Consider the following 15,183-nt stretch of genomic DNA (forward strand, 5'->3'; position numbering starts at 1 on the left):
ACTAAATGATAAACAATGTAGTTTCATTTCCAACCTACCAATATTACATTTCATAATTTGAGGTATCAAATAAACATAAAAACCAAGTTGCCTTAAATGTAAATGAAAAATTAACTCTAAAAGAGCCGAAATAAACAATTACCAAGTGTGTCTAATGAATCAAGAATGATCAGCCTTTTTTCTATTTGTCTAGTACTTTTTTCCATACATACTTGCCATTTCCTGCACTAGCAAGGTAGAGCCAAGAACAGATGACTGAGTCTTAGAGGGAAAAAGCCTCACTTGGACCCCTTCTCTGTTCTATATTTTGGAAAAGTAAAACAGGAGGGGAGGATTACCAGCCCCCATTCCCACCCCTTTTAGTCGCCTTCTAGGACACACATGGAATACGTGGGAAGTATTCTTTCTCCCCTACTCCAAGGGATAATAAATATAGACAGATAGATAATACAGATTGAACCAGGGCATGTGAAGCATCTGGGGTAAACCATGGAAAGTTCTGTGGGGCCTGGATGTGGAAAGGGAGCTGTGGTTTCGGTGCATTATTACATGACAGCTAGAGACTGAGTGTGAACGAATGTGGGCTTTGTTGTCTTTTCCTAGTGCTACCTCGCACACGAGGGGGTTGTTATTTCATGTGTGGCGGGGTGGCGATGGGAATTAATAAGGGCAGACAGTATGGATTATGTACATGTGTATATATGTATATGTCTGTGAGTGTATATGTATGTATACGTTGAGATGTACAGGTATGTATATTTGCATGTGTGGACGTGTCTGTATATACATGTGTATTTGGGTGGGTTGGGCCATTCTTTCGTCTGTTTCCTTGCGCTACCTTGCTAATGTGGGAGACAGCGACAAAGCAAAATTATAATATAATAATAATAAAGATAATACAGAACATACTAAAGACATCAGACTACAGAGTAACCATTGATTCAAAAATATGGTATTCATTCAACAAGCAACCAGCAACCACAGTTAAACAGCATGAGAAAGGACATGAAAATAAGTGTCTAATCACTCTTTCATAAACACTTGATTCTGTGTGGATAAGGATGGAGGTTTTGGAAATAAAATGTTTAAGAACAATGTGTAGTGTAAGGTGGTTTGACTGAGTCAGTAATGAAAGAATAACAGAGGTCTATTCATTTTATCTATCTATATCTCTAACACCTGTTCCCTTTGAGAACATCCTTGAGTGGCTGGCTGCAGCAAAAGAACCTCCTGAGCAGATGAACTCCAGTCCACTTCTCAGCCCTTAGTGACCCATCATTAACAGACCATTGGCAGAGGGTAACTCTAGCAGTGTTCAGAGGCTCCTATCTAATGTTCCCACCAACTAATATTACTTAATGTGTTTGCCCAATATTCCAACCTACTACTTCTACTTAATGATCCTGGCCAATGTTCTTACCTACTATTATCTAAATTTTATTATACATAATCGCTGTCTCCCAAGCCAGCGAGGTAGTGCCAGGAAACAAAGATAGGCCCATCCACTCATATACACAAGTATGTAAGGTTATTTAATGTATGTATGATTCATGGTGAGGTGCCTGAGGATTGGCGGAATGCTTGCATAGTGCCATTGTACAAAGGCAAAGGGGATAAGAGTGAGTGCTGAAATTACAGAGGTATAAGTTTGTTGAGTATTCCTGGGAAATTATATGGGAGGGTATTGACTGAGAGGGTGAAGGCATGTACAGAGCATCAGATTGGGGAAGAGCAGTGTGGTTTCAGAAGTGGTAGAGGATGTGTGGATCAGGTTTTTGCTTTGAAGAATGTATGTGAGAAATACTTAGAAAAGCAAATGGATTTGTATGTAGCATTTATGGATCTGGAGTAGGCATATGATAGAGTTGATAGAGATGCTCTGTGGAAGGTATTGAGAATATACAGTGTGGGAGGCAAGTTGTTAGAAGCAGTGAAAAGTTTTTATCGAGGATGTAAGGCATGTGTACGTGTAGGAAGAGAGGAAAGTGATTGGTTCTCAGTGAACGTAGGTTTGCGGCAGGGGTGGGTGATGTCTCCATGGTTGTTTAATTTGTTTATGGATGGGGTTGTTAGGGAGGTGAATGAAAGAGTTTTGGAAAGAGAGGCAAGTATGCAGTCTGTTGTGGATGAGAGAGCTTGGGAAGTGAGTCAGTTGTTGTTTGCTGATGATACAGCGCTGGTGGCTGATTCATGTGAAAAACTGTAGAAGCTGGTGATTGAGTTTGGTAAAGTGTGTGAAAGAAATAAAGTTCAGAGTAAATGTGAATAAGAGCAAGGTTATTAGGTACAGTAAGGATGAGGGTCAAGTCAACTGGGAGGTAAGTTTGAATGGAGAAAAACTGGAGGAAGTGAAGTGTTTTAGATATCTGGGAGTGGACTTGGCAGCGGAAGGAACCATGGAAGTGGAAGTGAATCATAGGGTGGGGGAGGGGGCGAAAATTCTGGGAGCCTTGAAGAATATGTGGAAGTCGAGAACATTATCTCGGAAAGCAAAAATGGGTATGTTTGAAGGAATAGTGGTTCCAATAATGTTGTATGGTTGCGAGGCGTGGGCTATGGATAGAGTTGTGCGCAGGAGGGTGGATGTGTTGGAAATGAGATGTTTGAGGACAATATGTGGTGTGAGGTGGTTTGATCGAGTAAGTAATGTAAGGGTAAGAAAGATGTGTGGTAATAAATAGAGTGTGGTTGAGAGAGCAGAAGAGGGTGTTTTGAAATGGTTTGGTCACATAGAGAGAATGAGTGAGGAAAAAGACTGACCAAGAGGATATATGTGTCAGAGGTGGAGGGAACGAGGAGAAGTGGGAGACCAAATTGGAGGTGGAAAGTTGGAGTGAAAAAGATTTTGAGTGATCAGGGTCTGAACATACAGGAGCATGAAAGGCGTGCAAGGAATAGAATGAATTGGAATGATGTGGTATACCAGGGTCGACGTGCTGTCAGTGGATTGAACTAGGGCATGTGAAGCGCCTGGGGTAAACAATGGAAAGTTCTGTAGGGCCTGGATGTGGAAAGGGAGCTGTGGTTTCGGTGCATTATTACATGACAGCTAGAGACTGAGTGTGAACGAATGTGGCCTTTGTTGTCCTTTCCTAGAGCTACCTCGCACACAAGGGGGTTGTTGTTCCATCTGTGGCGAGGTAGCGATGGGAATGAATAAAGGCAGATAGTATGAATTATGTACATGTATATATATATATGTATATGCGTGTGTGTGTGTGTATATATATATGTATACATTGAGATGTATAGGTATGTATATTTGCATGTATGGAGGTGTATGTATATACATGTGTATGTGGGTGGGTTGGGCCATTCTTTCGTCTGTTTCCTTTCGCTACCTCCCTAACGCAGGAGACAGCGACAAAGCAAAATAAATAAATAAATAGGGAGGTAAATGCAAGAGTTTTGGAAAGAGGGGCAAGTATGAAGTCTGTTGGGGATGAGAGAGCTTGGGAAGTGAGTCAGTTGTTGTTCGCTGATGATACAGCGCTGGTGGCTGATTCATGTGAGAAACTGCAGAAGCTGGTGACTGAGTTTGGTAAAGTGTGTGGAAGAAGAAAGTTAAGAGTAAATGTGAATAAGAGCAAGGTTATTAGGTACAGTAGGGTTGAGGGTCAAGTAAATTGGGAGGTGAGTTTGAATGGAGAAAAACTGGAGGAAGTGAAGTGTTTTAGATATCTGGGAGTGGATCTGGCAGCGGATGGAACCATGGAAGCGGAAGTGGATCATAGGGTGGGGGAGAGGGCAAAAATTCTGGGGGCCTTGAAGAATGTGTGGAAGTCGAGAACATTATCTCGGAAAGCAAAAATGGGTATGTTTGAAGGAATAGTGGTTCCAACAATGTTGTATGGTTGCGAGGCGTGGGCTATGGATAGAGTTGAGCGCAGGAGGATGGATGTGCTGGAAATGAGATGTTTGAGGACAATGTGTGGTGTGAGGTGGTTTGATCGAGTGAGTAACGTAAGGGTAAGAGAGATGTGTGGAAATAAAAAGAGCGTGGTTGAGAGAGCAGAAGAGGGTGTTTTGAAGTGGTTTGGGCACATGGAGAGAATGAGTGAGGAAAGATTGACCAAGAGGATATATGTGTCGGAGGTGGAGGGAACGAGGAGAAGAGGGAGACCAAATTGGAGGTGGAAAGATGGAGTGAAAAAGATTTTGTGTGATCGGGGCCTGAACATGCAGGAGGGTGAAAGGAGGGCAAGGAATAGAGTGAATTGGAGCGATGTGGTATACCGGGGTTGACGTGCTGTCAGTGGATTGAATCAAGGCATGTGAAGCGTCTGGGGTAAACCATGGAAAGCTGTGTAGGTATGTATATTTGCGTGTGTGGACGTATGTATATACATGTGTATGGGGGCGGGGGTTGGGCCATTTCTTTCGTCTGTTTCCTTGCGCTACCTCGCAAACACGGGAGACAGCGACAAAGTATAAAAAAAAAAAAAAAAAAAAATACATTTATATATTTATTATTATTTATTTATTTTGCTTTGTCGCTGTCTCCTGCGTTAGCGAGGTAGCGCAAGGAAACAGACGAAAGAAATCACCCAACCCACCCACATACACATGTATATACATACACGTCCACACACACAAATATACATGCCTATACATCTCAATGTACACATATATATACACACACAGACATATACAAATATACACATGTACATAATTCATACTGTCCGCCTTTATTTATTCTCATCGCCACCACTCCACACATGGAATAACAACCCCTTCCCCCCTCATGTGGGCGAGGTAGCACTAGGAAAAGACAACAAAGACCCCATTCATTCACACTCAGTCTCTAGCTGTCATGTAATAATGCACCAAAACCACAGCTCTCTTTCCACATCCAGGTCCCACAGAACTTTCCATGGTTTACCCCAGACGCTTTACATGCCCTGTTTAAATCCATTGACAGCTTGTCGAACCCGGTATACCACATCGTTCCAATTCACTCTATTCCCTGCATGCCATTCACTCTCCTGCATGTTTAGGCCCCGATCACTCAAAATCTTTTTCACCCCATCTTTCCACCTCCAATTTGGTCTCCCACTTCTCATCGTTCCCTCCACCTCTGACACATATATCCTCTTGGTCAATCTTTCCTCACTCATTCTCTCCATGTGACCAAACCATTTCTAAACACCCTCTTCTGCTCTCTCAACCACGCTCTTTTTATTTCCACACATCTCTCTTACCCTTACATTACTTACTTGATCAAACCACCTCACACCACATATTGCCCTCAAACATCTCATTTCCAGCACATCCACCCTCCTGTGCACAACTCTATCCATAGCCCACGCCTCACAACCATACAACATTATTGGAACCACTATTCCTTCAAACATACCCATTTTTGCTTTCCGAGATAATGTTCTCGACTTCCATACATTCTTCAAGGCTCCCAGAATTTTCGCCCCCTCCCCCACGCTATGATTCACTTCCGCTTCCATGGTTCCATCCGCTGCCAGATCCACTCCCAGACATCTAAAACACTTTACTTCCTCCAGTTTTTCTCCATTCAAACTTACCTCCCAATTCACTTGACCCTCAACCCTACTGTACCCAATAACCTTGCTCTTATTCACATTTACTCTCAACTTTCTTCTTTCACACACTTTACCAAACTCAGTCACCAGCTTCTGCAGTTTCTCACATGAATCAGCCACCAGCGCTGTATCATCAGTGAAAAACAACTGACACTTCCCAAGCTCTCTCATCCACAACAAACTGCATACTTGCCCCTCTTTCCAAAATTCTTGCATTCACCTCCCTAACAACCCCATCCATACACAAATCAAACCAAGGAAACATCACACACCCCTACCGCAAACCTACATTCACTGAGAACCAATCACTTTCCTCTCTTCCTACACGTACACATGCCTTACATCCTAAATAAGAACTTTTCACTGCTTCTAACAACATGCCTCCCACACCATATATTCTTAATACCTTCCATAGAGCATCTCTATCAACTCTATCATATGCCTTCTCCAGATCCATAAATGCTACATACAAATCCATTTGTTTTTCTAAGTACTTCTCACATACATTCTTCAAAGCAAACACTTGATCCACACATCCTCTACCAATTCTGAAACCACACTGCTCTTCCCCAATCTGATGCTCTGTACATGCCTTCACCCTCTCAATCAATACCCTCCCATATAATTTACCAGGAATACTCAACAAACTTATACCTCTGTAATTTCAGCACTCACTCTTATCACCTTTGCCTTTGTACAATGGCACTATGCAAGCATTCCACCAATCCTCAGGCACCTCACCATGAATCATACATACATTAAATAACCTTACCAACCAGTCAGTGAGAAACTGCAGAAGCTGGTGACTGAGTTTGGTAAAGTGTGTGAAAGAAGAAAGTTAAGAGTAAATGTGAATAAGAGCAAGGTTATTAGGTACAGTAGGGTTGAGGGTCAAGTCAATTGGGAGGTAAGTTTGAATGGAGAAAAACTGGAGGAAGTAAAGTGTTTTAGATGTCTGGGAGTGGATCTGGCAGTGGATGGAACCATCGAAGCGGAAGTAAATCATAGGGTGGGGGAGGGGGCGAAAATTCTGGGAGCCTTGAAGAATGTGTGGAAGTCGAGTACATTACCTCCGAAAGCAAAAATGGCTATGTTTGAAGGAATAGTGGTTCCAACAATGTTGTATGGTTGCAAGGTGTGGGCTATGGATAGAGTTGTGCGCAGGAGGGTGGATGTGCTGGAAATGAGATGTTTGAAGACAATATGTGGTGTGAGGTGGTTTGATCGAGTAAGTAATGTAAGGGTAAGAGAGACGTGTGGAAACAAAAAGAGCGTGGTTGAGACAGCAGAGGAGGGTGTTTTGAAATGGTTTGGGCTCATGGAGAGAATGAGTGAGGAAAGATTGACCAAGAGGATATATGTGTCGGAGGTGGAGGGAACGAGGAGAAGTGGGAGACCAAATTGGAGGTGGAAAGATGGAGTGAAAAAGATTTTAAGTGATTGGGGCCTGAACATGCAGGAAGGTGAAAGGCGGGCAAGGAATAGAGTGAATTGGATCGATGTGGTATACCGGGGTTGACGTGCTGTCAATGGATTGAATCAGGGCATGTGAAGCATCTGGGGTAAACCATGGAAAGTTCTGTGGGGCCTGGATGTGGAAAGGGAGCTGTGGTTTTCGGGCATTATTGCATGACAGCTGGAGACTGAGTGTGAGCGAATGGGGCCTTCGTTGTCTTTTCCTGGCACTGCCTCGCGCACATGAGGGGGGAGGGGGATGTTATTCCGTGTGTGGCGGGGTGGTGATGGGGGTAAGTAGGGGCAGACACTGTGAATTGTGTGCATGTGTGTATATGTGTGTGTCTGTGTGTGTTATATGTGTGTGTATGTTGGGATGTGTGGGTGTGTATGTTTGCGTGTGTAGACGTGCATGTGTGTGGGGGTGGGATGGGTTCATCTGTTTCCTTGCGCTACCTCGCAGGTGCAGGAGACAGCGGCAAAAAAAAGAAAAAAAAAAATGAGTGGGTTGTGCCATTCTTTCGTCTGTTTCCTTGCTGACACAGGAGACAGCGATTAAGTATAATAAAAAAAATTGTATTATGAGTGATACATAAATGTGAATATTTAAGTAATTTTTCAAAGTACCTATCCTACAAACAAAATCTTGAATCAATCTCTTTTCAAACTTGTTAAAAGTTACCCACATTAGCAAAGCAGCGGCAAGAGTAGACAAAGAAATGACCTCATTCACTCACATATCTACAACCATGTCGTACCGACCTTTCCACTGCTTCCACCAGCTACTTCATATGCCTTAGTTCAGTCCACCTACAATATATCGACCAATGTAAACCACATCACTAAAATTCATCTTATCCCATGCATGCCTTTCAATTTCCTACACATTCAGGCCCTGAGCATTCGAATTCGAATTCACTCCATCCTTCTCCCTGTCCCCTATACCTCTGTCAACCTCTTCCCACTAATTCTCAACATACAGCAAAAACATTTCAGTACATCCTCTTCAGCTCTCTAACCACATTGTTCTTATTTCTAAGCCTATCTCTTATCCTAACATTACTTACTTGATCATTCCTCCCCACACTACATACTGTCCTCAAACAAGTAATTTCCAACATAATCCATTCACCCTCTTCCATGGATTCTCATCTATGACCCATGCCTCATATTCATACAAAACTATCAAACCTATAAACGTAATTATCCCCCCCCCCCCCAACATTCCTCAAATCTCTCAGAACTGATATATAAATCAGAATACAGGATATTCTTTCCTCTATACTAAACTCATCCAGCACTTTCCATATTCTCAAGGGCATAATAATGTATTCATGGATAGAGGGGTTGTGGTGCAACCAGTTAGGCGGGCAGACAGGGCAGGTGGGGAAGCATGCACCAAGTACCACAGATGTGCATCAGACATGGCATCTCAAGAAAAATGCTGCATAACTATTCCCTATGTTTATGAAAGAACTACCATGGCTACCAAGCTGTTCCAATAATTAATCCACTCCTTAAACTGCTAACCTTAGCCAGCCAATAAAGTTCACAGTGCCCACAGAATTAAAATGGTGAGACTGAAGACATTATTTTCCTAAACTTGTTTTGAATGAGTATGATAGCACCAAAAGGATTAAGGCCTTGCCTAACTGATGCCTTGTTCATAACCATAGCTTGACACTGAAAAATGGGGCAGGCATATAACCAGGCATGATATACCCCTTGTCTACTCTCAAAAATAAAAAAAATCAGCATTCTTGACATTGATGTTCAATTCCTCAACTTACCAGCATCATTACTGATTTTCTGCAGCTGCTGCGTGAAATTACGCAATGCATCTTCTCGGACTGTACGCTGTGGGGCAAAGCAGGCAACTGCCCACACACGAACTTCTACCCCAGTGAAAAACTGTTTTCCCCTCATATCCCACACTCCTTGGTTTGGGAGAGCTTGCTGCTTGGTCCGTCCTCCATACTGTAGTTTTGGAGGTGGTAGAACACGTCCACGAACCTACATAAAACAACATTTCTAAGAATCAAGATAACTGTCTTTTATATAAAGGTAGGGAGAATAGACTCCTGGAGCTGGAATTAAGTACATAGAAAGACAGGGGTCTCTTAAATGTGCAAAATATGTCCTATGAACTGGTGTGGAAATCTAAACCCCATTATTGAAGTAATGTGCTTACCTATTAAAGGGGTAAAAGAAACAAGTAATTAAATTTAGGTGCAGTGCAAAAAAAAAAAAAACTAAACCAATCTCTAAAATGTTCCCTACTGTGGGCATTAGCTCACAAACAATAATAATAATGACCCGATCACCTTTCTAATGTTGCCTGAGCACATTTAATTTCATTGCTAATGTAAGAGGCATATAGTTGAGGGAAATTTCTTTTTACTTAAGTACCGGTAGGGTTAAATTCATTATATTAATAGTCTATATCAAATTATAGTTACTTCACAGTGGTCATTACTTACATAACACAATGATTTAAGTACTGTATGCACCAGCATCTAATTTCCATCATTCAAAATACCATCAAAACACCAATTATATCTCAAACACTGAGTGATTACAAAAAGTGGATGGTAATGTGAACAAAACACGTCTTCAAATTTTTTGTTCAAAGATAAACTGATTTAAAACCACATAAAAGGAAAGAATATATAAAAAAGAAAAAGTGGGCTAGTATACTTTAGGTACAATGGCACAAAGCTGAAATTAATGCATATATACCCTAGTGGAGTGGTGGAGTAATAGTGAAGGAAGGTTTAGAGGGGGTGTGAGAGATTAAAAAAAACTTCCCATTATAAAATGAAAGAACTACAAGTAGGAGTAAAGAAAATTAATAAAAAGGTGAACTAGTATATCTTAAATAGCCTTGGTCTAGTGACGTTAATGCAAAGAGCCCCAAAGGGGTGGTAGAGGAAGGGTTTGATAGATGTAAATCATAAGTTTTCTGTTTCCCATTATAGAATAATACAAATACACAAAAAGAAAAAGATACGTACAAAAAAGTTAGCTAACTGAATCCATATGGCTACAATATAAATCTTGTGTTAACTTGGAGATACTCCGGGAGGGGTATTTACAACTAAGAATGTAAAATGAGATTTGTCAGGATGGCAGGGATAGGGCCTAGCCTACAAAAGTTGTTTGCTGAATACTGTAGTTTCCCTCTACTGCCACTCCTCCACTCATCATACTGCTGTTTTGGGGCAGCTACTTCGCTGGCATAATTACCTACTCTTAGCTCATCTAGTTCTGTCTTCATCCACGGGAAATGCAGAATGATTGAGGAGTTTGTGTATGAGTCTTAGTAGTCTGAGGCATTTTAGAGTTGCAACTAATATCAACCCCATACAGAAAAAACCAAGGCCATACCTCATAGCCATACAAATGTCATTACATTGGTGCTCAATTCAAAAAATGCCCATGAAGATGAGCACTATTATTACAATTCTGAGCCTCATCAGACAGTCATATTTCTGCACCTCATAGTGCTTATGGGTTAAATATGTAAACTTTTAAACTCACATGTACCTACAAACTTTTGTTGCCAATCATACATGAAATTTAACCCATTCACTACAGCTAGTGCATACATGTCATATTTCATTCTGCTCACTGCAGTTGAGGCAGAAACACTGAAAATGCTTGAATCGCCTGCCTCAGCCTCATGGCAAAATAATCGGCCATTAGCAATTCAAGGGGGTAGTCCTTACATTCTTGCTAAGTGCTAAAGCCAATGTATTTTCCATACACCAGTCAATCTATGGCAAGAAGTCAAGAAGTGAAGTACTAGATCTTTGCCCTCTCACTAAAGTGTCCAAGAACCCTAATGTTTACCCAGGTGCAATGGATGAATTTTATCTGATAATGCCCTGGTAGACTATGACAGTAATATGGACACATTTAAGTGCAGGAAACAGACAGGGGAAGTGATGATAGTAATAACAGAGTAGGGGATGATCCTGCAGGCCCCCAGCACTAGGCCTTTAAGAGAGTGAAGTACACTAGCACTACCACAGAGAAAAGGACCTGGGAAGCCATTCACAGCAATTACCTACAATTTTGATTATACAAACAGCAGGACGACTGATGCTTCTGCAGTAACTGATGATTTTGGAGAACTGGAATATTTATGTTAATATCTATGTGATGATTTGATATATCTGACAGCACAAGTTATGAAGACGAAGGTTATCTAGAGAAAACGTTCCTGGCATTTTCAGTATGAAATAGGACTGTAAATTGGCATGCCTGTGAAAATACCATAAACTAAGGAACAAGTGATTCAGTGAATGTGTAAATCATATTCAATTTCTGGTCATTTCCCACATCTGCAAAATACGACCAGTAAGAGGTGAAGAAATGGCCTCACTGATACCAGCATTTGATGTGCTGCATGAATGGTAGAGAAAGGGTGGAGATAAAGTAGGGGGCCTACTAACACACATTCAATACTGAAACAATACTATCTATGAAAGAAATACACGTATAAGTTTAGGATATGTTCAAAAAAGTGGGTTAAAATAACTTCCACAACTGTGATATACAGTACTGACAACATGGCATAAATCCACAGTTGGAGAAAGGATGGGCAAGGGGTCTACAACAGGGAGATACAGAAAGAATGAGCCTCTTTACACAGCCACTTAATTAAATTCATCAATATTCATGGTTACCATCTACACATATTTACATATATATTTACATTCAAAATTATTTCTGAGGAGTGGTAGCCACTGAAATAAGCAACAACATTGATCAAGGAATCACTTCATGGCCATACAAACATCAATATATAGGATATGTTCAAAACAAGCCAGCAAACATTAGTACTAATATGATGCATCCTAGCATCATATGATGGTGTCTAAGGGTCATGGAGTGTTTTTAAGTGCAAAGACAGGCATGTTCAAAGGTACTAAAGTCCTATTAATGCTGTATGTATGCAAGTTAGGCCTTAAGCACAATGGAAAGGAGAATGGCTGTGGAAAAAATGAAATGCGTAAAGACAGTATGGAGGGATGTCTGATCATTATCTTGTGGAGGCTAAGGTGAAGATTTGTATGGGTTTTCAGAAAAGAAGAGTGAATGTTGGGGTGAAGAGGGTGGTGAGAGTAAGTGAGCTTGAGAAGGAGACCTGTGTGAGGAAGTACCAGGAGAGACTGAGTACAGAATGGAAAAAGGTGAGAACAATGGAAGTAAGGGGAGTGGGGGAGGAATGGGATGTATTTAGGGAATCAGTGATGGATTGCACAAAAGATGCTTGTGGCATGAGAAGAGTGGGAGGTGGGTTGATTAGAAAGGGTAGTGAGTGGTGGGATGAAGAAGTAAGAGTATTAGTGAAAGAGAAGAGAGAGGCATTTGGACAATTTTTGCAGGGAAAAAATGCAATTGAGTGGGAGATGTATAAAAGAAAGAGACAGGAGGTCAAGAGAAAGGTGCAAGAGGTGAAAAAAAGGGCAAATGAGAGTTGGGGTGAGAGAGTATCATTAAATTTTAGGGAGAATAAAAAGATGTTTGGAAGGAGGTAAATAAAGTGCGTAAGACAAGGGAGCAAATGGGAACTTCGGTGAAGGGTGCAAGTGGGGAGGTGATAACAAGTAGTGGTGATGTGAGAAGGAGATGGAGTGAGTATTTTGAAGGTTTGTTGAATGTGTTTGATGATAAGAGTGGCAGATATAGGGTGTTTTGGTTGAGGTGGTGTGCAAAGTGAGAGGGTTAGGGAAAATGACTTGGTAAACAGAGAAGAGGTAGTGAAAGCTTTGCGGAAGATGAAAGCCGGCAAGGCAGCAGGTTTGGATGGTATTGCAGTGGAATTTATTAAAAAAGGGGGTGACTGTATTGTTGACTGGTTGGTAAGGTTATTTAATGTATGTATGACTCATGGTGAGGTGCCTGAGGATTGGCAGAATGCGTGCATAGTGCCATTGTACAAAGGCAAAGGGGATAAGAGTGAGTGCTCAAATTACAGAGGTATAAGTTTGTTGAGTATTCCTGGTAAATTATATGGGAGGGTATTGATTGAGAGGGTGAAGGCATGTACAGAGCATCAGATTGGGGAAGAGCAGTGTGGTTTCAGAAGTGGTAGAGGATGTGTGGATCAGGTGTTTGCTTTGAAGAATGTATGTGAGAAATACTTGGAAAAGCAAATGGATTTGTATGTAGCATTTATGGATCTGGAGAAGGCATATGATAGAGTTGATAGAGATGCTCTGTGGAAGGTATTAAGAATATATGGTGTGGGAGGAAAGTTGTTAGAAGCAGTGAAAAGTTTTTATCGAGGATGTAAGGCATGTGTACGTGTAGGAAGAGAGGAAAGTGATTGGTTCTCAGTGAATGTAGGTTTGCGGCAGGGGTGTGTGATGTCTCCATGGTCGTTTAATTTGTTTATGGATGGGGTTGTTAGGGAGGTAAATGCGAGAGTTTTGGAAAGAGGGGCAAGTATGAAGTCTGTTGGGGATGAGAGAGCTTGGGAAGTGAGTCAGTTGTTGTTCGCTGATGATACAGCGCTGGTGGCTGATTCATGTGAGAAACTGCAGAAGCTGGTGACTGAGTTTGGAAAAGTGTGTGGAAGAAGAAAGTTAAGAGTAAATGTGAATAAGAGCAAGGTTATTAGGTACAGTAGGGTTGAGGGTCAAGTCAATTGGGAGGTGAGTTTGAATGGAGAAAAACTGGAGGAAGTGAAGTGTTTTAGATATCTGGGAGTGGATCTGGCAGCGGATGGAACCATGGAAGCGGAAGTGGATCATAGGGTGGGGGAGGGGGCGAAAATCCTGGGGGCCTTGAAGAATGTGTGGAAGTCGAGAACATTATCTCGGAAAGCAAAAATGGGTATGTTTGAAGGAATAGTGGTTCCAACAATGTTGTATGGTTGTGAGGCGTGGGCTATGGATAGAGTTGTGCGCAGGAGGATGGATGTGCTGGAAATGAGATGTTTGAGGACAGTGTGTGGTGTGAGGTGGTTTGATCGAGTGAGTAACGTAAGGGTAAGAGAGATGTGTGGAAATAAAAAGAGCGTGGTTGAGAGAGCAGAAGAGGGTGTTTTGAAGTGGTTTGGGCACATGGAGAGGATGAGTGAGGAAAGATTGACCAAGAGGATATATGTGTCGGAGGTGGAGGGAACAAGGAGAAGAGGGAGACCAAATTGGAGGTGGAAAGATGGAGCGAAAAAGATTTTGTGTGATCAGGGCCTGAACATGCAGGAGGGTGAAAGGAGGGCAAGGAATAGAGTGAATTGGAGCGATGTGGTATACCGGGGTTGACGTGCTGTCAGTGGATTGAAGCAGGGCATGTGAAGCGTCTGGGGTAAACCATGGAAAGCTGTGTAGGTATGTATATTTGCGTGTGTGGACGTATGTATATACATGTGTATGGGGGGGGGGGTTGGGCCATTTCTTTCGTCTATTTCCTTGCGCTACCTCGCAAACGCGGGAGACAGCGACAAAGTATAATAAAATAAATATAAATAAAGACAGTATGTAACAAGGAGCAAAGTGATTGGTGAGAAATGATGCTATCAAAGAGAGGAGAAGTAGAGAGGACAGTTTGACTGAGAGGGCTGATCAGGGTACTATAAGATAAAAGCTGGACAAACAAACATGCATAAAGCAGTATATCCTATATCCTTCAACAATTCAAATATTATAAATCAAAGAAAAAATATCTCCAAAAACATCTTTTAACTTTATGAAGAGCCAAAGAGCAGCTCTTTTAGGTAATTACAAAAATATGCAGTTTAAAGAGATGGTTTGTTACATCATAAAAGCCAATCATTCTTTTCATATGAATTACATAGTTTCCTTTCAAAACAATAAGCACAGTAATAAAACCATCAGAGGGCAGTAACTATCTGAACATTATTTCACAGCTCCTTACCTCCATCATAGCTGTGCTAATTGTGAGACCAAATTCTTGCATGTAAGGATCATTATTGAAATCTGCCTTTCGAACCAAATTGTTTATCTCTCTCTCTCGGTCAGGAGCAGACCTTGCTGTGGCCTTAATCATGGTGGAAGTCTGCATGTCAGTTAGCTTCTTGATACATCGCTGGCCAGGAACAATATTACATACCTCTAAAGGAAGGTATGTATGTTTGTGTTCTTGACCCACCTGTGAAGTATGCAATTGCTATAATCTCTAATTTTCTAATTTTCAAATG

General features: G+C 41.5%; 1 protein-coding gene across 1 annotated transcript in view; it reads right to left on the reverse strand.

The window, feature by feature from the left end:
• The window catches only part of AGO1 (protein argonaute-2), a 237,315-nt gene that overhangs the window by 144,918 nt on the left and 77,214 nt on the right, over window positions 1-15,183 (reverse strand). The window contains exons 10-11 of the mRNA XM_071690453.1: window positions 14,901-15,152; window positions 8,801-9,023 (exon numbers count right to left, since the gene is read on the reverse strand). Of these exons, the coding sequence (XP_071546554.1) occupies window positions 8,801-9,023; window positions 14,901-15,152 (475 nt within the window). The remainder of the gene's footprint in view (window positions 1-8,800; window positions 9,024-14,900; window positions 15,153-15,183) is intronic.

Source organism: Panulirus ornatus, chromosome 48, assembly GCF_036320965.1.
Source record: "Panulirus ornatus isolate Po-2019 chromosome 48, ASM3632096v1, whole genome shotgun sequence".
In the NCBI taxonomy this organism is placed as follows: domain Eukaryota; kingdom Metazoa; phylum Arthropoda; class Malacostraca; order Decapoda; family Palinuridae; genus Panulirus; species Panulirus ornatus.